At 45.4% G+C, this 26,787-nt stretch overlaps 1 protein-coding gene across 2 annotated transcripts; it reads right to left on the bottom strand.

Annotated features, from left to right (window-relative positions):
- On the bottom strand, positions 1 to 26,280 carry Slc16a14 (solute carrier family 16 member 14). Of its 2 annotated transcripts, XM_052750581.1 has the most exons (5): positions 24,679 to 26,280; positions 18,638 to 18,910; positions 12,116 to 12,259; positions 5,548 to 6,525; positions 1 to 504 (listed from the first exon to the last, which is right to left on the bottom strand). In XM_052750581.1, the coding sequence occupies exons 2-5, from the start codon at positions 18,894 to 18,896 to the stop codon at positions 353 to 355; spliced, it is 1,533 nt and encodes a 510-aa protein (XP_052606541.1). In that variant the 5' UTR covers positions 18,897 to 18,910; positions 24,679 to 26,280; the 3' UTR covers positions 1 to 352. The 2 variants fall into 2 exon arrangements, with proteins under 2 accessions (XP_052606541.1, XP_052606542.1); XM_052750582.1 differs by lacking the exon at positions 12,116 to 12,259 and having other exon boundaries at positions 24,679 to 26,279.
- Between the last annotated feature and the right edge of the window lie 507 nt (positions 26,281 to 26,787).

Genomic DNA, 26,787 nt, shown 5'->3' with positions numbered 1-26,787 from the left:
CCTCTCTTTCTTTCTTTCTTTTTTCTTTTTTTTTTTTTGAGACAGGTTCTCATGTAACCCAGGCTGGCCTGGAACTCACTAGGTAGCAGAGGCTAACCTTGAATCTTCAATCTTCTTGCCTCCACCTAGAGGTGGGATGACAGGCATTTGCCACCATGCCTGGTTTAAGTTTTCATCAGGGCACCTGTATCAACAAACACCATCGTCCCTAAGACATACGCCGTTCTAATCACTTCTGCCCCCTGCGGAGGCCATGCTGCGGCATTTACCGCCAGTGACCACACAGAGCGCCCTCTAGCAACCAGGTGAGGTAGGCTGAGGAGAGGACTCAGGAAGTGTTGCAGGACACTAATTAAACATGTGCACCGTCTGTGTACTTTCTTCTGGATTGTTCTACCATCTGAATACAGGGTTGAATGAGCAAAAAGAGTATTCCTACCATGTAAAGCAAACCACAGATGAAAAAGGAAAAATCGTATTTTTGTGTGATGTCGAAGATCCACCCTACAGAAACAAAAAAATACAGATATATTCAGTATGACACGGTTTAAGACAAAATTCAAAGATATAAACCAGGCATTTATTGCTACTTCAAATTTTTTTTTTGTTTTTTGTTTTTTGAGACAGGGTTTCTCTGTGTAGCCCTGCCTATCCTGGAACTTGATCTGTAGATCAGGCTGGCTCAATTTTTTTTTTTTTTTTTGAGTTTGGGCTGGGGATTGGGGATGTAGTTCAGTGGTGATCACTTGCTTAGCACACATTAAAGCCAAGGCTCAGTCCCCAACAGTGCCCCTCCAATTTATTAACTTTTCTTTGTGATGCTGGGAATGGAACCCAGAGCACTGCACATGTGGCCGCCCTGGGCTGCACGGCCAGGCCTCATTCAGAATTTTTTTTTTTTTGATACAAGATCTTACACATTATACTGAAGGCTGGCCTCAAATTCACTAATGGTTGTTTCATTATTCTTTAATCTTTAATTTTTTTGTTTGTTTGTTTGTTCTTGAGACAGGGTCTCACTATGTAGAACTCACTACACAAACCAAGCTGGCTTAGAAGTCACAGAAATCCACCTGCCTCTTCTGTCTCCCAAGTGCTGGAATTAAAGGCGTGCACCACCATGCCTGGCTGTCGTTATTTGTTTTTAGTTTATTGTGTAAGTGTGTGAACTTTATGTACAGTAATAATGTGCTATGTGAAGGTCACGGAACACTTTGTATCGTGAGTTTTCTCCTTCCACCTTTCTGTGGGCTCCAGGGAGCTAGCTCAGGTCATCCAGCGTGTAGAACTTACATGGCAAGCACTTTACCCACTAAAGCTAGCTCATCATCCTTATTAAACATGTTATTTGACTTAAAAATAGGAGACCTCAGGTGTGGCAGAGGCAGGTGATCTCTGTGTTTGAGGCCAGCTGAGACATAGCAAGTTCTAGGCCAGCCAGAGCTACCCAATGAGAACCTGTCTCAAAAACAAAACAAAAGTCAAAAAACAACAGCAAAAAGAAGACTAAAATAAAGGTCATATTCTTTAGATGTGGCTTAGTAAAATGCTCTTGTCCTTACTCCATCTGCAATCTAAAACAAGATTAAGCACATAATCCAAAAACGAAATGATTCAGCTTCAGAATCTGAAAGCCACACTGACATTGACATCTTAACAAACCCCCACCAACTTCTGCTCAGTGACACCAGCTGCCTCCAATGGGACTCCTGTGAGTGATGACCAGTGTGTAAGTGAAGACGCTGTAGCTGGAGAGTGGTCTGTATCTACCTAGAAACAGGGCAGGTGAAGGGACTGGATGTAATTTGAAAGTTAGAAGATCAGGGCAGGACCTGGGGGCACAACAGGTCTGCCATCCCAGCTCCTGGAAGAATGTAAATTCAAGGTCTGCTTGGGCTACAGAGTGAAAATTAGCCAAGCTTGCCTCACACCTCTAATCCCAGTACTTGGAAGGCAGAAGCAAGGCAGACCTCTGTGGGTTCAAGGCCAGGTTGGTCCGCATAGTGCATTCCTCCCAATAGGAAAAAATAAAAAATGATTGGTGATGTATGTAGCCCAATGGTGATCACTTACTTGCTTAGTATATGAAGAGGCCCTGGGTTCAATACCCAGGGAGTCCAGAAGAGAATGTGGGTTCTCTGGAGCTGGAGTGGTTGTGAGTCACCTGATGTGGGTGCTGAGAACTGAACCTCTGGAAGAGCAGCAAGTGCTCTTAATCACTGACTCATCTCTTCAGCCCCCCCCCCCATACTGGGGGTTGAACCTAGCTAGGGCCTCACACTTGCCAGAGACGTGCTCTACCACTGTGCCACATCTTCAGCCATGTGAACTCCCTATGTAGCTGAGGATGGGTGAGATTTCCTGACCCGGCATGCACCATTACGCCTGGTTGTGATCTCTGTTCTTTGATTTGGAACTTGGGACCTTTGCAATCCTTTCACCCATTAACTCAAAGCAATAGCTTCAAAGTGAAACCTGGTTCCCTGTTCAATTGCCTTCCCTTTTCATTTGAGTGTGCCCAATGAGAAGGATAGGTGTCTTTCTCACCAATTAAATTGCTCCCAGCTCTTGGGCAACACTCAAAATGCTTGTTAGGGTGCTAGATTTTATTCAAATGGGGGTTAGCCATGTAGATACTCAAGCTAGCCAAATCTGATTGGCTGGATTTGTTTTTTTTTTTTTAATTTTTATTATTTATTTATTATTTTGTTTTGTTTTGTTTTTTTTGAGACATGGTTTCTCTGTGTAGCTTTGCACCTTTTCTGGAACTCACTCTGTAGCCCAGGCTGGTCTTGAACTTATAGAGATTCATCTGGCTCTGCCTTCCAAGTGTTGGGATTAAAGGCATGCGCCACCATCGCTCAGCTTGGCTGAATTTTTTTAGAAAGTATTTTGAAAATATCTAGACTACCAGGAAAACACCTATTACTATGACATCTTTTAAGGAGAAATGAATACCCAGCAATGTTATTTTAAGGTGTGTTACTTTTGTTTATGTTGCCTTTATCTAACTCTGTGAAGCTGTGTTACTTTGCCTGTCTAGAACGCCTGATGGTTTAATAAAGAGCTGAATGGCCAATAGCAAGGCAGAAGAAAGGATAGGCGGGACTAGCAGGCAGAGAGAATCTATAGAAGGAGAAATCTGAGAAAGAAAGAGAAGTAGCCAGAAGAGGAGGACTCCAGGGGCCAGCCACCCAGCTACACAGCAAGTCATGGAGTAAGAGTAAGAGAACAGGAAAAGCCCAGAGGCAAAAGGTAGACAGATTAATTTAAAATTAAGAAAAGCTGGCAAGAAACAAGCCAAGCTAAGGCCAATCATTTATAAGTAATAATAAGCCTCTATGTGCTTTATTTGGGAGCTGGGTGGCAGGCCCCCCAAAAGAGAAAAAAACAAACAACATGTTATAAAATGAACTAGATTGAAGTTGGTGTTGTCTACTGTCATGGTTGAAATGGCTGTGTAATATCTTGAATTGCATGCTTTCTCTAAATGGAAACACTCAAATGTCTAATGTGGCACTACATTGTACCAGGTTTTTAAATGGGACTAGAAATCTCCCTGAAAAACGGGGTTTGTTTCTGAAATCACTTACAAAAAAAAAAAAAGGTCATTGGAGAAGTAATTTTCTCTGCTGCCCGCTAAGTAGTATTTAAGCCCATTTGGGATGTCTAGCAAGAACTGAATGTGGTTATTTAGTTGATCCTATTGCCAGGCACCCTGACCCCATAGTGCACGAATGCTGGGCCTGCATCACATTATGACTTTAGTTTCTTGGTCTGGAGAGTAATTAAACATTCTGCAGACAGCCAACGAATGTCCTTCAGTGTATGAATCAGTGGGAGGAGAGGAAGCAGCAGACACAGGAGAAAAGGCCCTTCAGACCTGATGGATGGGGACACTAGCCTGGGGTCCTCACAGCAGTGAGGGGAGGCGCCCACAGAAACTTTTTTCTTTGGCTATTTCTATTGTGGTAGTGTTTTTGATGGTTTTGTTTTGTTTTGCTTTGAGATGGGGTCATATGGACCCCAGGCTAGCCTTAGGCTCCTGATATTCCTACCTCCACCTCCCAAGTTGCTTGAGATGGGGTCGTATGGATCCCAGGCTAGCCTTAGGCTCCTGATATTCCTACCTCCACCTCCCAAGTTGCTTGAGATGGGGTCATATGGATCCCAGGCTAGCCTTAGGCTCCTGATATTCCTACCTCCACCTCCCAAGTTGCTTGCACAACATGCCTGGCCTTAAAGTTCTCTCCTAACTATATACTAATATAAATATATGTGAAACATAGATTTAGTGCTTCTGTGTGAGCACATGCACGTGCCTGTGTGTGGAGTGCTTGGAGGTTGTAAGACAACCTGAGTGTGCACCTCCACCTTTCTCCATCTGTTCCTTCGAGGCAGGGTTTCTCCCTGACCTTGAGGTACACGCTTTCTTTCTTTCTTTTTTTCTTCCTTTTTTTAGTTCCTTTTGGTTTTTCAAGACAGGGTTTCTCTGTGTAGCCCTGGCTGTCCTGGAACTCATTCTGTAGACCAGGCTGGCCTTGAACTCAGAGATCCAGAGATCCACCTGCCTCTGCCTCCTGAGTGCTGGGATCAAAAGTGTTTGACACCAACGCCTGGCTTTTTGTTTTGTTTTGTTTTTTTAAAGACAGCATTTCTCTATGCAGCCCAAGCTGTCCTGAAACTCAGAGATCCCCCTGCCTCTGCCTCCCAAGTCCTGGAGTTGAAGGTGTGCACCCCCATGGTGCCTGGCCAGAGGCAATTGTATTTTGGGTTAGACCTTTGACTGCCAGAACAGTAAGATAATGTTTATGGCAGCTTATTCGAGCAGCGACAGACAACAAAAGGCATGGATGCCTTTGGTGGTCTTTTGAGACAGAGTCTCACCTTGGACTCTAGATCTTTGTCTCTGCCTCTGAAGTGTTGGGACTCTAGGCATGGACCACCACATCCAGGGTCTGACATGCTGGGTGTAGAACTCAGGGCATCCTGCATGGTAGGCAGGCACTCTATCAACCAAGACACATCCTTAGCCCTGTTCTTGGTTTCTTCTCTTTTAAAAGTTTCATTTATTTAATGTGTGTATGTGTATGGGTCTGTGCCACAGTACCAACATGGAGATCAGAGGACAATCTACAACCTTTCCTTCTTTCCTTCCACCACGTGAGTTCTGAGCATTGGACCCAGCTCATTGGGCTTGGTGGCAAGTGCCTTTGCCTGCTGAGTCACAGGTTTTGATGTCTTGAGACAGGTTTTGATCATGTACCTACGGTAGGCCTGGAATTTGTAACAATCCTCCTGCCTCAATACCCCTACTACTGGGGTTATAGGTGTGTACATCTGGCCTTTTTGTTTTGATTTTTGTTTTTTGAGACAGCTTAGGCTGACCTCTACCTAGCAGTGCTCTTTCTACCTAAATTTCCCAAGTGCGGAGATCACAAGCATGTGCCACCACACCGAGCTCTGACATTGGACTTTGTAAGGGCTGGGGACCCATCCTGCCCTCCAGCATGCACTCTAAGCTCTGGGTACCTTGGGGGCACTCACCTGCAAATGGTGGTCCCAGTAAAGCTGAGATGCCATTGGCACAGATGATGATGCCATAGGCATTGGCCAAGTGCTCAGTGCCAACCAGGTCCTCCGTCACCACCGGCATGAGGGAGAAATACCCGCTGGAAAACCCAATCAGGGCGCAAATGACAGCCAGGCTCGCATAGGTGTGCATCAGTGGCAGAAGGAAGATGCTGGAGACCAGGGTGAAGTTAGCGATGAGGAAGACGTTCCAGACGCTGGTACAGGGGAGGTCAGCCACCGCCCCCAGGATCACCTTCCCGAAGATGTGAAGGACTGCTATAATTGAGGTCAGAGGGAACACGTCGTTTTGCTCCGACAGGTTATACAAACTGACGATTTCCGGCAGGTGGATAAAAGGGATGACAAAGCTGCTGTATGCAAACAGAGCCCAGAAAATAAAGGCCACAAACACGCGGTTGGTGAAGAGTGAGGCTGTTCCGAAATAGCCCGAGTACCAGTCCCTGAAGCCCTTCTGGACTCGGACAGTGAGCTGGCTCACTGTCTTCAGAACCCGGAAAGCACACATGTTCTTCCTGGGACGGGTTTGACCTTGACACTCCTGTGCTTGAAGGTCACAGACAGTCTCCTCATTCTCAGGCTGTCTGTCCTGTTCTTCAGTCATGCCCAAGGGTCCTCCTGATTTTACAGATTCAGTGGAGTAAGCTGGGAGGGCACAGGGCTCCTCCCCTCGTGGGCAGTTTTCTACCTTCCCAGGAGAGAGGGGTCTCATGAGCGCCCCACAGACACACAGGTTCAAGGACACGGCACCTTGTATGAACATGGCATTCCTCCAGCCATACTCTGCACACAAGTATTTCAGCAAAACTGTCATCAGGAATGTCCCAAATCCTGTCCCTGTGGTACTGAGGCCCTGGGCCAGGGCTCGTCTCTTCTGAAAGTACCTTCCCACCATGACCACCGCAGGCAGGTAGGCCATCCCGCTGCCGAGGCCTGCAGGTGAGATGGGAAAAAACACAGGCAGAGTCAGGATCCATAGTGCATAAAGATCACCTGCTGTGTCAGGCGGCTTTCCAGACTGTAGCAAAACCACCTGAGGTAATCAACTTAAAAAGAAGGAAGGTTTCTTATGGTTAGCAATTTTAGAGAACTTACTTCGTGATGCTTTGGGGCATGTCATGACAGAGAGTCATGACAGAAAAGTAAAGAAAAAGAGGAAGAGAAGACTAGGCATCTGACTGTTGGTAGAATGCTTGCCCTAGCATCCATGAATTCCCAGCACCACAGGAAAGTGGTCCCAGTCACACCACATGTCCTAACATTTAGGGAGTGGAGAGAGGAGGATCAGAACTTCAAGGTCATTCTCAGCCAAACAGTGAGTTTGAGGCCAATATGGGATGCAAAAGACCCTGTTTAAAGGGGAGGGGGGCATTTTCCCAATTACATATTCCTTCCACTAGGCCCTACTCCCTAAAGATGCCACTACCTCTCAACGGCCTGTCTTCACTACACAGCCTTCAGGGACACTTAAGATCCAAACTGTAACACCTCCATCTCCTTACACCATTGTACTTTTCCATTCTAAGGAAGGAATAATAGTGACTATGTAAAGAAGTTCTGGGGAGAGGGGAGCCAGGAGGAGCCGCCATTTTCCCCATCAAACTTTGCAGTAGTTTCCACCAATAACATCAGAGCAGATTCCTCCTGTAAGATCAGAAGATTCAAAACACAGTGAGTTCTAGGCCAGCCTCACCTGAGGAGCAAGGCCCTGTCTCAGGCAGAATCAAACAGAAAAGAAAGTGACAAGTCCCTTGTTGGAGCACTGTCCATGAATGAAGCTGTGTGAGAATTTCTGAGAACTTGTGAATTAGCCCAGTAAACAAGACAAGTATTGTAACCTCTGTTCCTTCCATAACAAGGGTTGCTCCTGGAAGGAGCTTTCATGCCCTCCCAGGTGAGACACTAGGAGGGGTTTACTTAGTCACCATCATCCTACCCATTATTATTCAGAATGATGTTCCCAAGCACCAGCTGCCCTTGTGACTGTATACAGCTTGAATGCTAGTGAATGCTGCTCACATGACTAACCTAACCCTCATATTACTCTCAGAATATAAATTGTCTGATGCCCTGAATAAAGATGGCCATTGCATGAGACCTTACTTAGTCTGCCTCATTTCTGGTCTTCTACTCTCCCAGGTTTACGCCTCCTGCTAGAGCAGTAACAGTCCCTAAGCCTCCTGCCAGCGTCAGTGAGGGCAAGACAAAGTCCTCAGCAATGGGCCAAACCTGGACCAATCTTTATAAAGCTTATGATCACAAAGATAGAAATCTAGAATTTCTTAGAATGTAAAATAGACAAAGTAAAAACAGCCCACAGAGGCCAGCAGACAGCTACAGGACAGAGGGGCTTGCTGTCAACACACACACACACACACACACACACACACACACACACACACACACACACACACACACACGGAAAGGGGCTGGAGAGATGGCTCAGTGGTTAAGAGCACTTGCTGCTCTTGCAGAGGACCCGGGTTTGGTCTCTCTCCCGTGTTAGCACCCACATGAAAGCTAACAACTACCTGTAATTCTTGTTCCAGGGGGTCTGACGCCCTCTTCTGGCCTCTGAGGGCACTGCACAAATGAGACTCATATACATGCAGGCAAAATTCCCATAAACATAAAATAAAAATAAATAAATCTTAAAAAAAAAAAACTTCTAAAAATATTAAAAAGACATCAACCATGGTCCATCACCAGGTCCACATCCTCCTCATGGGTTGATTGAGTTTGGGCCATCTGTAACATCTACCTGCTATCTGAGAAAATTAACAAAGTAAAAAATATAGAAATGATAAAATACCTAGATGACTGTATATCTAAAACCCTAGCTTGATCCTCCAAGAAATGAGAAACTCAATTTCTGTGGCCAGTGTGGACTTTTGAGACCTTGTCCCTTTAGAAGCTGGCTACAAAATGTCACTGTCAGACAGACTCTGCAGTCATACCCTCAGCGCCCAGCCTGTCTGACATCAACAATGCCACCTGGACCACACTGCTGTGAAAGGAAACCCTCCCTCTCCTACCCCATTACCCCCTCCCTCACCCGGTTCCACTCTTCTCTGGTCCTGTGGTAGTTGTTAATTCTCTCCTTCTATCACATGGGTCCCAGGATGTAACACCTACTTGGTGGTAGGAACCTTTGTCTGCTAAGCCATCTCACTTGCCCAAGACAAATCTTTTCAAAAAAGAGATTAATTATATATTAATTATTAATATATTTTATATATATATATATTTAAAAAGCCTCCTCAATGAGTGTGTCTATGGCTATTCTTAAAAAAAAAAGCCCTGGCCGGGCGGTGGTGGCGCACGCCTTTAATCCCAGCACTCGGGAGGCAGAGCCAGGCAGATCTCTGTGAGTTCGAGGCCAGCCTGGGCTACCAAGTGAGTCCCAGGAAAGGCGCAAAGCTACACAGAGAAACCCTGTCTCGAAAAACCAAAAAAAAAAAAAAAAAAAAAAAAAAAAAAAAAGCCCTAAGTGGATGAACCACAGGGGTCGCACCTGAGAAATGTACCATGAGGATGTGCTGTTGTCTGAATATCATACATCATACAAAAAGTGCTTTTCCAGCATGCACGAGACCTGCCTGCCTCTACCTCCCAAGTGCCAGGATTAAAAGCATGCACCACCACCACCTGGCTAGGATCAGAATTTCAAGGCCATCCTTAACCACAAATTCCACCTAGCCTGGGCTACAAGAGACCCATCAAAATCCAAAGTATGTCAATGCCACAGAACATATCACCTAGTGTCTTAAACAAATTCAACAAAATAAATTGCAAGAGGCATCGGTGTGGGGTTAGGAAAAGACTTAAAATAGGCAACAACAGGGCTGGAGGGATAGCTCAGCCGTTAAAGGCTAGGCTCACAACCAAAAATAGGCAACAACAAACAGCAATGTGTAAAACCCTTTTTGGACTGCAGTTTAAACATGCAAGTTTTGGGGGACGTCGTGTACCCCTTCCCTCCTTCCCACCCCCTCTCATGCTATATAAGCCTTGCTGAGGAGAATAAAATTTGCAGCTTGATCAGAACACTGTCTTGCTGTCTTCCTTTCGTGTCTCCCCCGTCCCTTTCATTCTCTCCCGCAGGTGGGTCGCCCCCATTGACACCCCACTGGCCGGGGCAATTCCTCTTGTCTTAAGCGATATGCTTGAGTTTATGTCATATTTATGCTACACATATGCTACTATGTTTGTTTATCAGCTAACATTTACCAAGTACTTTAGTATGTACCATCATGCTTAGCATTTTATGTAAATTACTCCCATCATTTCAACATGCTACTCTGGTACTCTTACTTGCTCTTCGATTTGCACATAAGGAAACTGAGGTGTAAGGAGCTTCAGTGACAAGTCTAATGTGCCTATTGTCACACAAATACTAAGTGGCTACAGAAGGTGGACACAGATGGGTGCAACTCAGTGGTAAGTGTGCTTGCCCAGAAGGAATGAAGCCCTCAATAAACCAGGCCTGGTGACACACTGCTGCAATCCCAGTACTCAGGAGGTGGAGGTGGGGGCATGAAAAGTTTAAGGTCCTTCTCAGCTACACAGTAAATTCAAGGCCAGCCTGGGGACACATAAGGACCCATCTTATAACAGAAATGAATAAATAAATAGACAAAACCTTTGGTTTTTACATTGTTTGTTTTCTGAGATAAGGTCTTCACACATAGTCCCAACTAATTTTAACCTTTCCATCACCTTGCCTGAAGCTTCCAAGTGTTAGGATTACAGACATGCTGTGTATCACCATATCCCAACCAATAACTTTTCCTTGCTTTGTTTTTTGAGACAGGGTCTTGTGTAGCCCAGGCTGGTCTTGAACACACTGTATGTAGCTGAGGATGGGTCTTGCATTCTGGATCTTCCTGTCTCCACCTCCTTAGGGCTAGAATTATAGCTATGTACCACCACATCTGGACCTTTTCTTTTGTTTATGGTTTTGTTTTCGATTTTTGAGACAGGGTCTCACTGTGTATTCCTGGCTGTCCTGGAACCATTCTGTATACCAGGACTTTGAACTAATAGAGATCCTTCTGCCTGTATCCTGAGCACTGGAATTTCCTTTCTTCTTTTCTTCCTTCCTTCCTTCCTTCCTTCCTTCCTTCCTTCCTTCCTTCCTTTCTTCCTTTTATTCTGAGAAAGAGTCTCACTATATAGCCTAGGTTGAAATTCTCTATGTAGTCCAAACTGAACTCAAACTTTTGGTAATGCCCCTGCCTCTGACTCAAATGCTGTAAATGCATGTGCCACTACATCTGGCTTTCTTAATCAAAATAGCTTTCAATTCTGATTCAACAATTCATTTTTGAGGAGGATCAGAGTTCTGTTTCCACAGAGTCAGACAGGATCAGCTTCACCAGAACACAGGGTTCCAGGAAATAACTACTCACTGTGTGAACCCCACAACCTGTGGGTGAAGGAAATTATGGCTAGGAATACATTTTGCAGAATGCAAATCACTCTGCATGGTGTTCAGTTTTAATCCATCCCCTGCCTGTGTGCTAGACTGGCTTCTGAGAATCTCAACCTGCCTGTGGCTTGTGCTAATTCATTCATCTGAACAGAGCTGAAAGATAAATGACTATTCCATTATTCACGTTTAGTTCTATATTTATTAATGAGACAGTGTCATTCATTTCCCTAGAAATTTGTTTACTCACTTAAATTTGTGTCATTATCCCCCCTTTCCCATTCTTCAAAGGAGAAAGATCTACCTTAGCACTCAGGAGCTGGCATGAAAGTTTGAATTTTGTTCTATTTGGGAAGCCAAATACAGTTGCTAGTAAGTTACCCACACATAAAGGACACTTAGCATCTATTAAAGTTTTTCTTGGGTCAATGGATAAGAAGGCTTGCTATGCAAACCAAGGATCTGAGTTTGAAACTACAATATCCGAGTAAAAAGTTGGATGTGGCTTTGTATATTGTAACACTAGTGGGGTGGGGTGTCACCAGCAGGAGGCTCTCTGGGGCTTGTTGACTGCCAGCCTAGCTCCAGATTCAGTGAGAGACCCTGTGTCAAACAATAAGGCAGAAGATGACAGAATGGCGCACACACACACACACACACACACACACACACACACACACACACACTTCCAAGATGAGAACAGAATGCCTTAAAATTTTTTTTAAAGATTTGTTTATTTTATTTTATTTGTGTGAGTGTTTTGCCTGTATGCATACATGTAAACTGTTTTGTGTGTTTGTGTGTGTGTGTGTGTGTGTGTGTGTGTGTGTGTGTGTGTATGTGTGTGTGTTATCCACACAGGTTAGAAGAGGATTTCAGATCCTCTAGAACTGGAGTTACAGATGGCCATGAGCTGCTATGTGGGTGCTGGAAATGGAACCTGGGTCCTTTGCAAGAACAAGTGCTCTTAACTGCTGAGCCATCTCTCTACACCATCAAGAGAATGTCTCAATGGGTCTCTTTTCTCCACAGTTAAATTCGTCATCTAAATGCACAAGACACTGAAATAAAAAAATGTTAAACCATGCTTACCAGCTGCCACTCCAAAGGTAATAAAGAGAGACTGCACGTTGGCTGCATAGGCACTCAACACCCAGCCGAGGGAGTTCACCAGCCCTCCAATGATTGCTGTTTGGCGGCACCCACAGGTGTTAATGAACAAGCCGATGAAAGGTCCTGCCACAGAGCAGTGGAAAAGGCACTGACTAGAGGCTCCTTGTTGTCTTAGTGCCCCCACACAAAAAGTTAAAGAATAAAACATTACCAGGGCTGCTTAAAGAAGACCAAACCAGGGCTAGCAAGATGGCTCAGCAAGAAAGGGGCTTGTGACCAAAGCTGCCAACCTGAGTTCAAGCCCTCAAACCCACTTGGTAGAAAGAGACCAGACTCCCACAGGTTGATGACCTCCACACATGCACCCCCCCAATAAACAAATAAATATAATTTTTAATAACACAGGCAAAACCAAAACATCTTATGATGGGGTCTCTGCAGGTGTCAAGGCAGGTAACCATTTGAAAAGAGGTAAGAATGAAAAGCCCGTTCAGATTGACTTGGTCAACCTGGATCAAACTGGGAAGTCTTATGCCAGGCAGTTTATTGTAAGCATATTTAAACACAATAGATTTTGAAAAGGGTTTTCCAGGCTAAAATCATTCCAATTACAGGTGCCCAATAAAGCTTAAGGGGTGACCACATAGAAACTCCTTTACAAAGTACATGTGACCATGAAGGTGGGTTCTACAGCTAAAAGGCCTGGGATCTGGTGTGGTCTCTGACAAAGATAGCACAGAGGTCAACAGGCCATAAAGGACATGTGACATCTCCCCTAAGGATGGGTTCTATTAACTTGGAACTAAAGATAAAGGTCTAGGGCGAGAGAGTCTGGGATAATCATTCTGGGGGGGTTGGATGAGGTCAGCCTCTACAGATAGCAAAGGTCACAGGGTCATTGACAACACCTACTCCAGCTTTCTGGATGGAATGCAGGTATTTTATTGAGAAGAGGTAATGCAGTATTTATTGTCCACTGAAGAGACACCCCTAAGTGAATAACATTCTGGTTTCCCTTGAGATCTTTGGGCACAAGGACTTTTGTGCTCCCATCAATCTTAAAAGTATAAAAACCTTGCAGATGTATATAATCTCATCAGAGAACAAATGATTCTAGACTGGAAACAAGCAGTCAGCCTCACTCTGCCTACAACAGAAGTCCTTGGCTAGTGTTCTAACAGGATCCCACCTGGCATGTATTTTCTTGACCTTACACAAAGTTTGAAAATGTGTGGAATAAGCAAACACTTGAAAATGAGAGAAATCACACACACACAAATTCAGTAGCAACACTGATGAGTTTCCTACCTATCCCCAACTGACTGGGGCCATGTGATGGCTGACCCTTTGGCTTGGCCACACCCTCTCAGGCTAGTAGCAATTTCTACCCTTGCTTCTTGTCTTCTTCCTGGCCTTCTAGCTTCCAATGCAGATGAGGTTAAATTTCACTTATGACATTTGTTCATGCATCGTGTGTGTGCATGTTTGTGTGGGTGACTGTGCCTTGGTGTTGGAGTGGGGGTTAGAAGACAACTATAGGAGTCCATTCTCTCCTTCTACCATATGGGTTTGAGGGATGGAACTCGGGTTGTCAGCAAGTGCCCAACTGAACCAACTCACTGACCCACACCAGAAATTTTTACTCGAGTTCGGTTTTTTTTTTTTTTTTTTTTTTTTTTTGAGACAGGGTTTCTCTGTGTAGCCCTGGCTGCCTTGGAACTCACTCTGTAGACCAGGCTGGCCTCAAACTCAGAGATTCACTTGTCTCTGCCTCCTGAGTGCTGGCATTAAAGGCGTGTGCCACCACTGCCCAGTCTGACTCCAGTTCTAAAGGAAACATTGGAAAAGGATTTTCATAAAGATGTCTATAGCCAATCACAGAACACCCAACTCGAGCAAAACTCAAAAGTACTTGCTGTCTTCAATACACTCAGGCCCTGCTTTCTCCCCCAGTTCTCCTCTGAGACCATTAGGCTACAATTTTTTTGGTTTCATGCAGCCCTGGCTGGCCTTGAATTGCCTATGTAACCAAGGATGACCTCGAACTTCTGACCCCCCTGCCTCCACTTCCCAAATGCTGGGATAACAGGCATCTGTCACCATGCTCGGTTTATTAGGTGCTGGGGGATGGACCCCTGGGCTCTTCATGCATGCTAGGTACGTGCACTACAGCTGACCTGCATCCCCACTCCCAGGATGTGCATTTTTGACACCCTGTAGAGATCCAAGATGGTTGTCATCACTTTATATGGTTATTGAGTGCTATACTTGAGTGGGGTTTTTTGACTTAAAAACTAATTTAGGGCTGGAGAGGGGGTTTCCGTGGGTAAAAGAAGATAGCCGTGCAAGTCTGATGACCTGAGTTCAATTCCTGGAACTTACATTGGAAGGGAGAGGGCAGATTTCTGAAAGTTGTCCTCTGACCTTTACATGCATCACACTCATACATTAATAAATAAAATAATTGAGCTCTCAAGAGTTTCCCTGCTTAGCCCAAACTAAAAAAAACTTCCCTGTGAGGTCTCTTTCTTCTGTGCTGCAGACAAGGCCAGTGCATTAGTTACTTTTCTTCTGCTGTGACCAGTCCTGATAAAAACAACTTAAGGGAAAATTTGTTTGAGCCTGGGTTAAAGGGGTTCCTTTATCAAAGACATCACCGGGCCTGGCCACATTGTGTCTGTCATCAGGAAGCAGAGAAAGACAAATACTGGCGCTCAGTCAGCTTCCTCCAGACCCACATTTAGGGTGGGTCTTACCTCTTTAGTCACATCAACACAAACTCTACAGAGGTTTGTCTCCCAGTGACCCTAAGTCTGTCAGATTGACAGTGAAGAGTGAGCATCGTACTGGGCAAGTGTTCTACCATTCAGCTACAGCCCAGCCTTGTCTGCTGTGTGCGTATGTGCTTAAAGATTTATGTTATTTTTACGTATTTATTTATTCACTATGTAGCCCCAGCTGGCCTGGAGCTTGCCATGTAGACCTGGTTGGCCTGGAAGTCACAGAGATCTACCTGCCACCTGCCTCTGCCTCCCAAGTGCTAGGATTAAAGATGTGCACTACGACACCTAGCAAGATTTATTTTAAAACTATATTTATTTATTTTATGTGTATGAGTGTTTTGCCTGCATGTATGTATGTGTACTACGTGCATGCCTGTTGCCTGCAGAGTCCAGCAGAGGGAGTCAGATCCCCTGGAACTGGAGTTTGAGATTATGAGGTACTTGTGGGTGCTGGAAAGTGAACCCAGGACCTCTGCAGGAACAGTCAGTGCTTTTAACCACTGAATCATCTCTCCAGTTTCATTATTTTGTTTTTAATTATGTGTATGTCTGTGTATTATGGGTATGTGCATGTGAGTGCAAGTGAAGGCGGAGGTGTCAGATATTCCTGGAGCTGGAGCTACTGGCAGTTGTGAGCCACTTTAGGTGGGTGCTGGGAACCGAACCCAGATTCTCTGCAAGAGCAGCAAATGTGCTTAACCACCCAGCCATCTCTCCAGCTCCTTGTCTAGAGTCTTTGAAAATGCATAACTTGAAACATGAATGTAAAGACTTACTTAATAAATTCTGACATTAATAACAACTGGGTTAACTTCTTTTTTTTTTTTTTTCTTCCTTTTTTTTTTTTTTTTTTTTTTTCCGAGACAGGGTTTCTCTGTGTTGTTTTGGTGCCTGTCCTGGATCTCGCTCTGTAGACCAGGCTGGCTGGCCTCGAACTCACAGAGATCCGCTTGGCTCTGCCTCCCGAGTGCTGAGATTAAAGATGAGCACCACCACCGCCCGGCAAGGGTTAACGTCTTATAACAGACTTATTACATACTAAATATATTTTTATACAGTACATGCTATATATTAGTATAATATTAATATATATTAATAATTAGTAATAAGTTAAATATATGTATATTATATAAACATAAAATCAGCCCATTGTTATGAAAATCTGGATGAATTCTTGGGAGTTCTGAAATTGAGATACCATGAGTTTGATGATATTTCTTTATAGACATTAAAAAACATTCAATTACAGGTCCTATGGAAGAGCAGCCATTAATCTTAACCACTGAGCCATTTTTCCAGCCCCACATTTTACTTGATATACATTCACACTCACTCAACCATGCCATAGTTGGGGACCAAGTGACCCAAAATGGAACATGTGTGACTCCTAGTTTTGCTGCTGACAGCCCTTTGACATATGAAAGACCAGCAGGCTACAGTACGATGTTTCCAACGTAACAGAAAGGATTCAGAGGTGAGCTTTTATGATATGCACACTTATGAAAATTTCTAAGACATTTAAGAGAAATAAAAAGAAAGGAAAGCCACAAGTCAGGGTGAGTATTACTAGCTAAAGGATTTTACAAGCCAGAAGGAAGGTGTTAGCTGCTGTACTGACTGGCTTAGTTTTTGTTGGTTTTGTTTTGCTTTTTGTTTTTTGAGACAGAGTTCCTCTGTGTAAACAGCTCTGCCTGTCCTGGATCTCACTCTGTAGACCAGGCTGGCCTCAAACTCACAGAGATCTGCCTGCCTCTGCCTCCCAAGTGCTGGGATTAAAGGCGTGTACCACCACTGTCCAGCTTAGTTTTGTTTTTTAAGCATTGCTCATGAATACCTGGCAGGCATTACCAAGAGCTAACTGCCATTACAGCAAAATGAAAAGGACTGATTCCACAAGACACATGCACGCACGCCAAATAATAAAGAACACTTGCCCCACACTCTTGGGACAAAAGGAACACTAAAACCCAGATCCAGTGATTTCATTATGGCTCTTGTTTGGGAACAGATGATTGTGAGCCACCACATAGGTTCTGGGAACTGAAAGAGCAAGTGTTCTTCACCACTGAGCCATCTCTCAGTCCTGCCCTAGTTTTAAGACCAATGAAGAACCGAAGGTGTCAATAATGTCATAGACATTTGTCAACAATATTTTTTGTTTGCTTGTTTTTGGTTTTTGAGGCAGGGTTTCTCTGTGTAACAGCCCTGGCTACCCTGGAACTTGCTTTGTAGATCAGGCTGGCCTTGAACTCACCTGTCTTGAACATCCGTCTGTCTCTGCCTCCCTAGTGCTAGGATTAAAGGCATTTACCACCACTGCCCAGCTACCAACAATCTTTTCACATACATATTTGTGCCCTTGGGTCTCATGTATGCTGGCTGTTCTGGAACTCGCTATACAGATGAGGCTGGTTTTGAACTCCTAATCCTCCTCTATGGTGGTTTCAATGGGACATTTCCCCCTTAGGCTCATGTATTTGTACACTTCATCCCTTGTTGGTGATGCTACTTGGGAGGTTATAGAATCTTTAGGAGGTGGAGCCTGGCCAAAGGAAGTGGGTCACTGGGGGTGGGCTTTGAGGGTTTATAGACTCACCCCACTTCCTGTTTGCTTTCCCTGCTTGTGGCATGTACACAGAGACATGATCTCTCAGCTTCCTGTTCCTGCTCCCACACCCACTGTGTCCTGCCATGCCTCCCTGCCAGGATAGACTCTTAACCCTTTGGAACCATAAGCCAAAATAAGTGCTTTCTTCCATGAGTTTTATTACAAATGGAAAGGTAGCCAACCCTGGTTAATCTTTATCTTTTTTTTTTTTTAAAGGTTTATTTATTTATTATGTATACAGTATTCTGTCTGCATGTGTCCTTGCAGGCCAGAAGAGGGCACCAGATCTCATTACAGGTGGTTGTGAGCCACCATGTGGTTGCTGGGAATTGAACTCATGACCTCTGGAAGAGTAGTCAGTGCTATTAACCGCTGAGCCATCTCTCCAGCCCCTAATCTTTATCTTTTAAAAATATTCATCGAGGGGCAGCAGATGCAGTGCAGTGGTAGACTGCTTGCTTAGCATTTGTGAGGCCCTGGACCTGATACCCAACAGTGCCCCCAAAACATTCACAAAGTTAAATAACCTGAGTGAGGTGGTTCGTGCCTGTAATCCCAGCATCTGGCTACGTACTGAGTTTAAGGCCAGCCTGGGCTATGTGAAACCCTGTCTCAAAACAACAGAAATGTTGCCAACTCTAAGGAACCACTGAGCGAAGGCCAATTCCAACAAAAGTGTTAAACAAGCAGACGTGATGAAAGTGAATCATCAGTTACAAAATCAGTGTGGAGGTCAGGGGGTGAAGGCACTGGCTGACTCTAGTCCGGCAAATTGAGCCTCATCCCCCAGGACTGAGATGGTGGACGGAGAGAATCAACTTCTACAAGTTGTCCTCTGACGTACAAAAGGGCCTTGGAACACACACACACACACACACACACACACACACACACACACACACACACACTCACAGAGCTAAATGGTAAATTTGGTGTTCTGAATATTTTACTTCAATTTTAAAGTTGTTGTTGGTGATAATCTGACCCTAATGTTTCAGGACTGTGATGAATTACACTCTCTCTCTCTCTCTCTGTCTGGATGAATTACTCCCAACAGCGACTTGTCATTTTATAGCCACCCCCTCTTAGAACAGGTGGCAGTGAACATACCCACGATCAAGGTGATGCCCATACTCAGGGAGCTGACCCAGGCGGTCAGGCCACGGCTCTGGTGGAACTCTTCAAGCCACTCCACGTTGAGGACTCCCAAGGCCATCTGTGAGCCCATGATGAGGATGTGTACAAAAAAGGAAGAAAGGACCATCATCCAGGCCCACCCGCCATCAATGTCTGGGTGGGGCTTCAGGGCCTTCTTAGCCTTGGGATCATCTTTAAGGTCATACCCGATATCTTCATGACTTGTATACATGGTTCTAAGGTTTTCTGAAACACATACAATAAATAATTTCATCACACATTGAAACAAGCAAACAAAAAATCCACCTTCTTGTCTTCGGACAGCTCTACCTCCCACTGCAATCAAAGCAGCTTCAGGGTCAAGTGATGCTCAGATTAGAGTTTGTCACTGGTAGGTCTGGGGACATGCTTTACTTCTTTACAGATCACTTTAAAGTCTGTCGTTATAACCACTTCATAGATACTATAAAGTTAAAGAAAGGAGAAGAGAGGGTAGGGAAAGGTGGAGGAAAAAGGAAGAGGAGAGATGGAGAGAGAGAGCGCAAGCCCCCTGTATGTGATGGGTAAGACAGACTAGTCTGTTCTCTGGGCCTGACGGTAGGTAGTGACAGCAAGTTGAACCCTATAGTTTAATGTCTTTGGTGAACTAGGTAGTTAGCTCACTGCCTGAGAATGGGGAGTGTGGAGAATGTAAGGAGGCATGAATGTTCAGGATAACTGAAGCAACCACTGCCTACAGGTGGAAATGACTGTTGGGTAGTTTCTTAAGTCAAGTGGCACCACTGCAGGCTAGAGCCAGTGCCTGCAGAGGTGGAGCATGGTATCTAGACAGATTGAACACGGCCACAGAGAACCTAAAATAACAACAAATGACTACAAGTTGGTCTGCTGTCACTGAATGCCAGCAATTCTAGACAAAGATCCCGATAAAAAACTCCTCTGGCCTATGTTCCAAACAACTCTGTGAGTTTTCACATTATAGACATGCATGCTTCAAATTTGGCTGTTTTTTTTTTTAAATTTATTTATTTTTATTTTATTTGCATTGGTGCTTTTGCCTTCATGTATGTCTATGTGAGGGTGTCAGAACTTGGAGTTACAGACAGTTGTCAGCTGCCATGTGGGTGCTGGGAATTGAACCCTAGTCCTCTGGAAGAGCATTCAGTGCTCTTAACCGCTGAGCCATCTCTCCAGCCCCAAATTTGGCTGTTTTATTACTCATATGCGTGTGTATGTGTGCATGAGTGCATGTGTGTGTCCGTGTGTCCAGTTGTATATGTGTGTAGGTATTCATGCATGTGTGTGTGTATATATGGAGGCCAGAGGTTAACCTCGGGTGTTGTTCCTCAGGAGCTGTCCATCTTGTTTTTCATTCCCCCCCATCCCCCGCTCCCTGTTGCAGTTTTGGTGTTTGTCCTGGATCTCGCTCTATAGACCAGGCTGGCCTCAAACTCACAGAGATCCGCCTGCCTCTGCCTGCCGAGTGCTGGGATCAAAGGCGTGCACCACCACCGCCTGGCTTCCATCTTGGTTTTTAAAATTGCTCACTGGCCTGGAATTCACAAATTCAACTATATGACTTGACCAGTGAATTCCAGGAGTTCACCTGTCTCTTAATACCCTAAGAGCTGGGATCACAAACATGTGCTGTCTTGTTTGATTGTTGTGGGTAAGTGGGTGTGTGGAATGTGTATGGTACACACATGTGGGTCTGTGGGTGTTTGTGTATTGGGAGTTCACAGCAGGCCATTGGATGTCTCCCTCTATTCTTTGCCTTATTGCTTTGAGACAGAATCTCTCACTGAAGAGGAATCTGGCCAGTGAACTAATGCTTGGGGTTACAAGCACATGTAGCCATGCCTGGCTTTTTATTTTTCTCCTCAAGGAAGGGTTTCTCTGTGTAGCCCTGGCTGTCCTGGAACTCACTATGTAGACCAGGCTGACCTCAAACTCACAGAGATCCACCTGCCTCTGCCTTCCAAGTGCTGGGATTAAAGGCATGAGCCACTACTGCCTGGCTCATACCTGGCTTTTTACATGGAATAGAACTCAGATCCTAGGCTTGTAGGACAAAGACTTTACTGAGTAAACCATCCTTCCAGCCCCTTATACTTAACTTTACTGTGAACTTATACGGCAGTGACTTCAGAGAACTCCTAGTTTGACCTCACAAGTGGCCCCAACTCCCATATGACTTGGAGAGTAAGGTCTAAGAGTGAGCTGTGGGAACCTACCTCAGGATGATCTGGGGCTATAGCCCATGAACTCGAGGTGAACAGTTCCAGTATGTTTCTTGTTGACTGCATATCATCCGTCACCCTACATGTCAGCATAAAGATTTTATTTCTGTTTAAGTTTAAAACAGTGAAAAGAAATGTGGGTGCGGTGGCTTACACCTTTAATTCCAGCACTCAGGAGGCAGAGGCAGGGGGATCTCTGTGAGTTCCAGGCCAGCCTGGTCTACAGAGTGAGTTGCAGGACAGCCAGGGCTACACAGAGAAACCCTGTCTCTAAAAACAAAACAAGAAACAGTGAAAAGGAGAGCAAGGCTTTGAGGTGAAAGGCTGGTCTGGAGAGTGGCATTTTCAGTTGATGTTTACAAAAAGGTTTCGCTCCCTTTGACTATTTCCTTTGAAACTGGAATCAACTTTGACGTACATTAGAACAGAAGGGACGTGGCTAAGTGGTGGTGCACTGACCCAGAGTAAGTGAAGCCCTGGGTGCCCTCCAGACCCCAAAATCAAATATGAGAAGGAAAACCAGGGGCTGGACAGATGGCTCAGTGGTTAAGAGGACTGGCTGCTTTTCCAGAGGATCTGGGGAAGTTCCCAGGACCCACATCATGAGGCTTACAACTGCCTATACTCCAGCTCCAGGGGATCCAAGGCCTTCCTCTGGCCTCTGCAGGTACTGTAGACGTGGTACACAGGCAGACATTCAGACCCACCCATATACATACACAATATTTTTTTAATAAAAGCATCTAAAACATAATAAGTACAAAGGAGATCAGTCAAGGAGAACGGTTGACACTGATTTTTGATCTCCATGACCAGATAGATGTACACACACCTACACACACATGCACATACCACAGACACGTGCATACACAAAATGAAATGATAGTTTTTCAAACCACAGAAAAGTACCCCAAATAAGGATTTTCTGTGGCAATGTTAAGAACTTTATATTCTTACTGAGTTATTTATTTTATGGGTTAAAAAATGTGGTTGCCATGGAACTGCTCAGGGCATTTCCAGTTTATTTGATCATAAATGAACATCAGTGAGTAGCATGCAATGGACAATTTTATGCAAGAGGCCCAAGTGAGAAGGCGGGAGATGGCATTACACGCAGACAACTCAGAACGCAGGTCGGGTAAATAGCTCACTGAGAACTCGGGGGCCCTGTCTGATCTCCCTGGAAGAATTAGGAAGAGGTATGGTGGAGCATGCCTGTAATTACAGAAAACAGTGGGCTGAGACAGGAGGATTGCTGGGAATTTGAGACCAGTCTGTCTTAAACAACAACAAAAACAAAAACAAAAAAGGGGAACAAAAACTGTGGGCATGGCAGCAGAAGGATCAGGAGTTCAAGGCCAGCCTCAGCTATGTAACAAGTTTGAAGACAGCATAGACCCCCCACTTCAGGGAAGGCAAACACAGAAACAACAACAACAAAACCCAAAACCAAACAAAAAGAAACAAGTGTTTGCATTTAATATTTACATCTTTCTCAAAGCAATCATTCTTTGACCTCACAATTCATTGTCTAACTAGGTCGGTAAAATGGAAGTCTTTAAAAACAAGGGTTTATCTGATATGATTTGACTATTTCCTCCCAAGCTCATATGGAAACCTAGCTGCCACTGCAGCCATAGTAACAGGTGGGCCCTTAGAAGGTTTATGTTACAAGGGCCCCAACTTGAGGAGTGGATTAAGGCCACTGTCCTTAGAGTGGGTTAGCTGTCTCGGGAAAGGGTTCCTGATAAAAGTGGAATGGGTGTGACTTGATATTTAGTCTGATGCCCTTTTCTGGTCTGTTCTCCCATCCCCAGCACTGTATGCACACATTACACACACATACATGTGGTCAAAACACTCACACACATAAAATACATTTTTTAAAAAGGAATCTGGAGAGATGGCTCAGCAGTTACAAGTACTTGTTCCTTTTGCAGAGGACTGGGTTTTACTTCCCAACACCCACATAGGATGGCTTACAACTGACTGCAGTTCCATAGGACCTGATGACATCTTCTAGCCTCAGAGGAATGTGGTGCACACAGACAAGCAGGCACATACATACACACACATTTAAAAAATGTGAAAGATCTTTTAAAATTTTTGAGTAAATAAAAAATAAAAGTCATAAATGGGGGTAGGGGTGACCTTGAAGTGACAAATATAGTCTACATAACAGAGTAATGAGGATAATGAAAATGTCAGTTTTTTTCTGTAATGTATCATACATTAAATTATAACTACCTTTTTACAGTTCAGTCATGGGAGTTTTCACAAGCATGTTCATTTTTTAATTGGGATGTCACTATGTCGAATTCAGTGAACTAATTACAATGAGAAGCAAAAGGGGGTGCGTGATAAGTTAAAACTAAAATTGCAATCTTTTCCCACAGGGTTCAGAGCCACTTGACAGGCCAGGTTGAGTTCTTCAGCCTTAGTCTAAAACAGTTGAACACAGGAAATTTCATGCCGGTAGAGGGCGCGCTCGAGACCAAGAGGCTGCCGAAAAGAAAGGCAGCTCGTGTAGACAGCAGGACAGAGAATCCCAGCTAGCTCCGTGTGTGTGTGTGTGTGTGTGTGTGTGTGTGTGTGTGTGTGTGTGTGTGTGTGTGTGTGTGTAAATCCCAAACGAAGAAAGGCAGCTAGTGTAGACAGCAGGACAGAGAATCCCAGCTAGCTCCGTGTGTGTGTGTGTGTGTGTGTGTGTGTGTGTGTGTGTGTGTGTGTGTGTAAGTCCCAAACGACCCCATAAGACAACTGAAACATCTGTTTGTATCTGTGTTTGACAGGGTCCCGCGCACCCCAGGCTGACCTCAGGTTGGAGGATGACCTTGAATTTCTCATCCCACTACAGGATGGGTATTGTATCACAGTGCTGGATTTAGGCAGTGTTGGGGGAATTGAACCCAGGACCTCATGCATATTAGGCAGGCACTCTATCAACAGAGGTACATCTCCAGCCTTGAAAGTGAGCCAGTTGTTTAGTGGGTGCCCCGTGAAGTCCGAATATGAACAAACCTATAGTCAGTCTCAACCTCTTCTCCACACCACCTCCTCCCTTCTCCCTTGCCCTGGACCTCTCACTTCTTTGACCAGGCAAAAGAGAATCTTTCTAATCCCTAATAAGCACCCCCAGGCACCCTTGCTAATGAGCCTGAGCCTGAACCAACTTTTCTGCAGGAAGAAAGGGCTTAATTGGTAAGCAGAGATGAGCTCATAAAACCTCGTCAGGCTGTGGCAGCCTCTACCCTTTAATGGCTGTGCTAGGTCTTCACTGTCCCCTTTCCTCTCTGGAGATGCTGGATCAGAGCGGCTCCCGGGGGCTCAGCATCCGCCACCCTGGTCCATCCGCGCGTGATCCTGCACCCTCCGAGCCTCCACCCCCATCAGGACACCCTGACACAGAGACACCCGCGCCTTCGGAGGTCGCTGGCTGTAGTCCCAATCACTGTCTACTTCGAGTAGTAAACTGGGGCCTCGAGAACCCCGGAGCCGGAGGCCGGGCGCGGAGGTGACGCGCGCTCTGGTGTCCGGGGCGCGCGACGTCCTGGACGGTGCGCATCCCCGCCTGCAGCTCGGGGCACGAGGGAGTACCGCCGCCCTGCCCAGGTCCCTCTCTTCCCCGACCCTGTCCCGGGAAATCGCCCCGTGAGGATCCCCAGGAAGAGCTGCAGCCACCAGTATCGACCGGTATCCGCCAGTATCCGCCGGCTCAAAGATGCTCCAACCCTGCGGCAGTCCCTGGCCTTAGCACAGCCCCAGGATACTCACCGCACGCAGTCCGCAGGACAACGGTCTCACTCGGCTCCGAGTCTCGACCCGTGAACTTCCAGGTCCTCTCTAAGAACCCGGGGCCACAGGGCGTGGGGATTGGTGGCAATATCGACTAGCATCCTGCAGATGCGGTGCCTGGGGCTCGGCTCTTCGCCCGGCTCCGTGCGCTCGGTGCAGGGCTCCCGGACTCGCCCTCCGCTCGCTGTCTGGCCAGGTGAACCTTCTGGAGCCTAAGGCTCGATGCTTCCGTCCCGGAGCCTTTAAAAAGGGTGCATTTGGAAGGATCCGAGCCTACCCCGAGCTTCCTTCCAATCCGTGCAATTTCCGATCTTCACGCTGCTTCATTCCTATACCGGCTAATTCTGGTTTGGCAGGAAGAAAAAAAAAATCTGTGAGCTCCTCACAGGCACACTCTTGTGGCCGGTTGAATGTTATCGCCTTGGCTAAGATTCGTCAATGCTGTGCACGTTTGCAGCCTTAGGAAATGGCTAGAAATCTCCGGGGTGTGGGGGAAATCAGAAGTTTTTTTTTTTTTTTTTCCTGGACTTAGGAGGAGAAGTATTGAACCAGACCTTCATATGAGTCTCGGCCAAAAAACAGCAGTTTGTAGAGCGAAGAGGAGGGATTTCAATACTCATGGCCACAGTGGACTGAAAATCCTTCATTTTTGTCTCAGCGTTGGTACCTCCTCTTTCCATCGTTCTGAAGTACCTGTTATCTACGCTCATAGGCTGGCAACACAATGTTTTGCTCTCAAAGAGTTCTTAGGTATTTTGTTAAATAAACGAAAAAAGCGCTCTTTAACCTCACCTGACCTGTTCCGTACTTTCCTGCTATAAATGACCAAACGTAGTGGCTGAAAGCAACACAGATCATTATTTTACATTTCTGACCAGTCAGAACCTGAAATGGGCCTTACTGGGCTGAAATTCAGAGCGCTGGCACTCTGAAGGCTGTGTTCTTCCTGGCAGCGCTACTAGTGGAGCTTCTGCAGGCTGCCCACATGCCTTGGCTGGCAGCCACTCCCCATCTTCAGAACCATCTACACTGCATCATTCTGTCTGTCTTGGGCACTAGGTCACACTCGGTCTCCATTGTTTGCCCCTCTTTCTTCCCTTTTCATTTAAATCTTTCAAACGTGTAAAATTTATTTATTGTGTGTGCATGTGCTTGTCTGCCACAGTACGTGTGTGGAGGTCAAAGGATAGCCTTTGGGAGGCAGTTTCCTTCCACCCTGTGGGTTCTGCGGATTAGGCAGGCTTGGTAGCAAAGACCTTTTACTACTGAGTATTCTCTCCAGCCCCTTCTCTTCCACTTGGGGTTATCTTGGTCCTGCCTGGATAACTCACACATCTATTTTAAGGCCAGCTGACTAGCAAGGTACTTCCATCTGCTACCTTGATTCTCCTTCCGCCATTTAAGGTCACATAGTCACAGGTTCCTGGGATTCAGATGTAGATTCCTTTGGGAGAACCAATTATGCTGCTCACCTTAGACTTTCTTTCCTCCCTCCTTTCCAAAAGATGTTCCTGTGTATTTTATATTATTGTTGCCTTTATTGTTTGTTTGTTTTTTAGTTAAAATTTTTTTTTTGAGAGACAGCAGTTCATGTGCCCCAGGCTGGCCTGGAAGTAGCTACGTAGCTGAGGATGGCTTTGAACTTCAGATCTTCCTGCCTTCACTTCCCACGTGCTGGGATTATAGGCATATACCACCACAGGCAGTTTATGCAGTGCTGGGGATGAAACACAGGACTTGGTGCATGCTAGGGAAATGGTCCCCTGGTTGAGCTCCATTTCCAGCCTTCCCAAATTCATCTTAATAACTGAGATGATTGTGAGGAATGGCTAAATGAGGACATTGTCTCCAGTGCTGGTAGCAGAACAAATGGATGGTGAGTACTCCCTTGGTTGTTCTTCTCAGATGTCATGCAAACAGGCTTTTGACGGCAAGTCAAGAGCCGGAAGCCAGGTGTGGCGGCTCACACTTACACAGTCCTAGCACTTGGGAGGTTGGGAAGTTCAAGGCTAGTCTGGGCTACAGAAGAGCATTTTTTTTTTTTAAGGTGTAGAGTTCCAAGCAAGTATCTCAAGTACAGATGATCCA

The sequence above is a fragment of the Peromyscus californicus genome, unplaced genomic scaffold (genome assembly GCF_007827085.1).
Source record: "Peromyscus californicus insignis strain IS unplaced genomic scaffold, ASM782708v3 Scaffold_21__1_contigs__length_65335640, whole genome shotgun sequence".
Classification (NCBI taxonomy): Eukaryota; Metazoa; Chordata; class Mammalia; order Rodentia; family Cricetidae; genus Peromyscus; species Peromyscus californicus.
The sequence above is the reverse complement of the archived record's forward strand: the minus strand, read 5'-3'. Positions and strand labels throughout refer to the sequence as shown.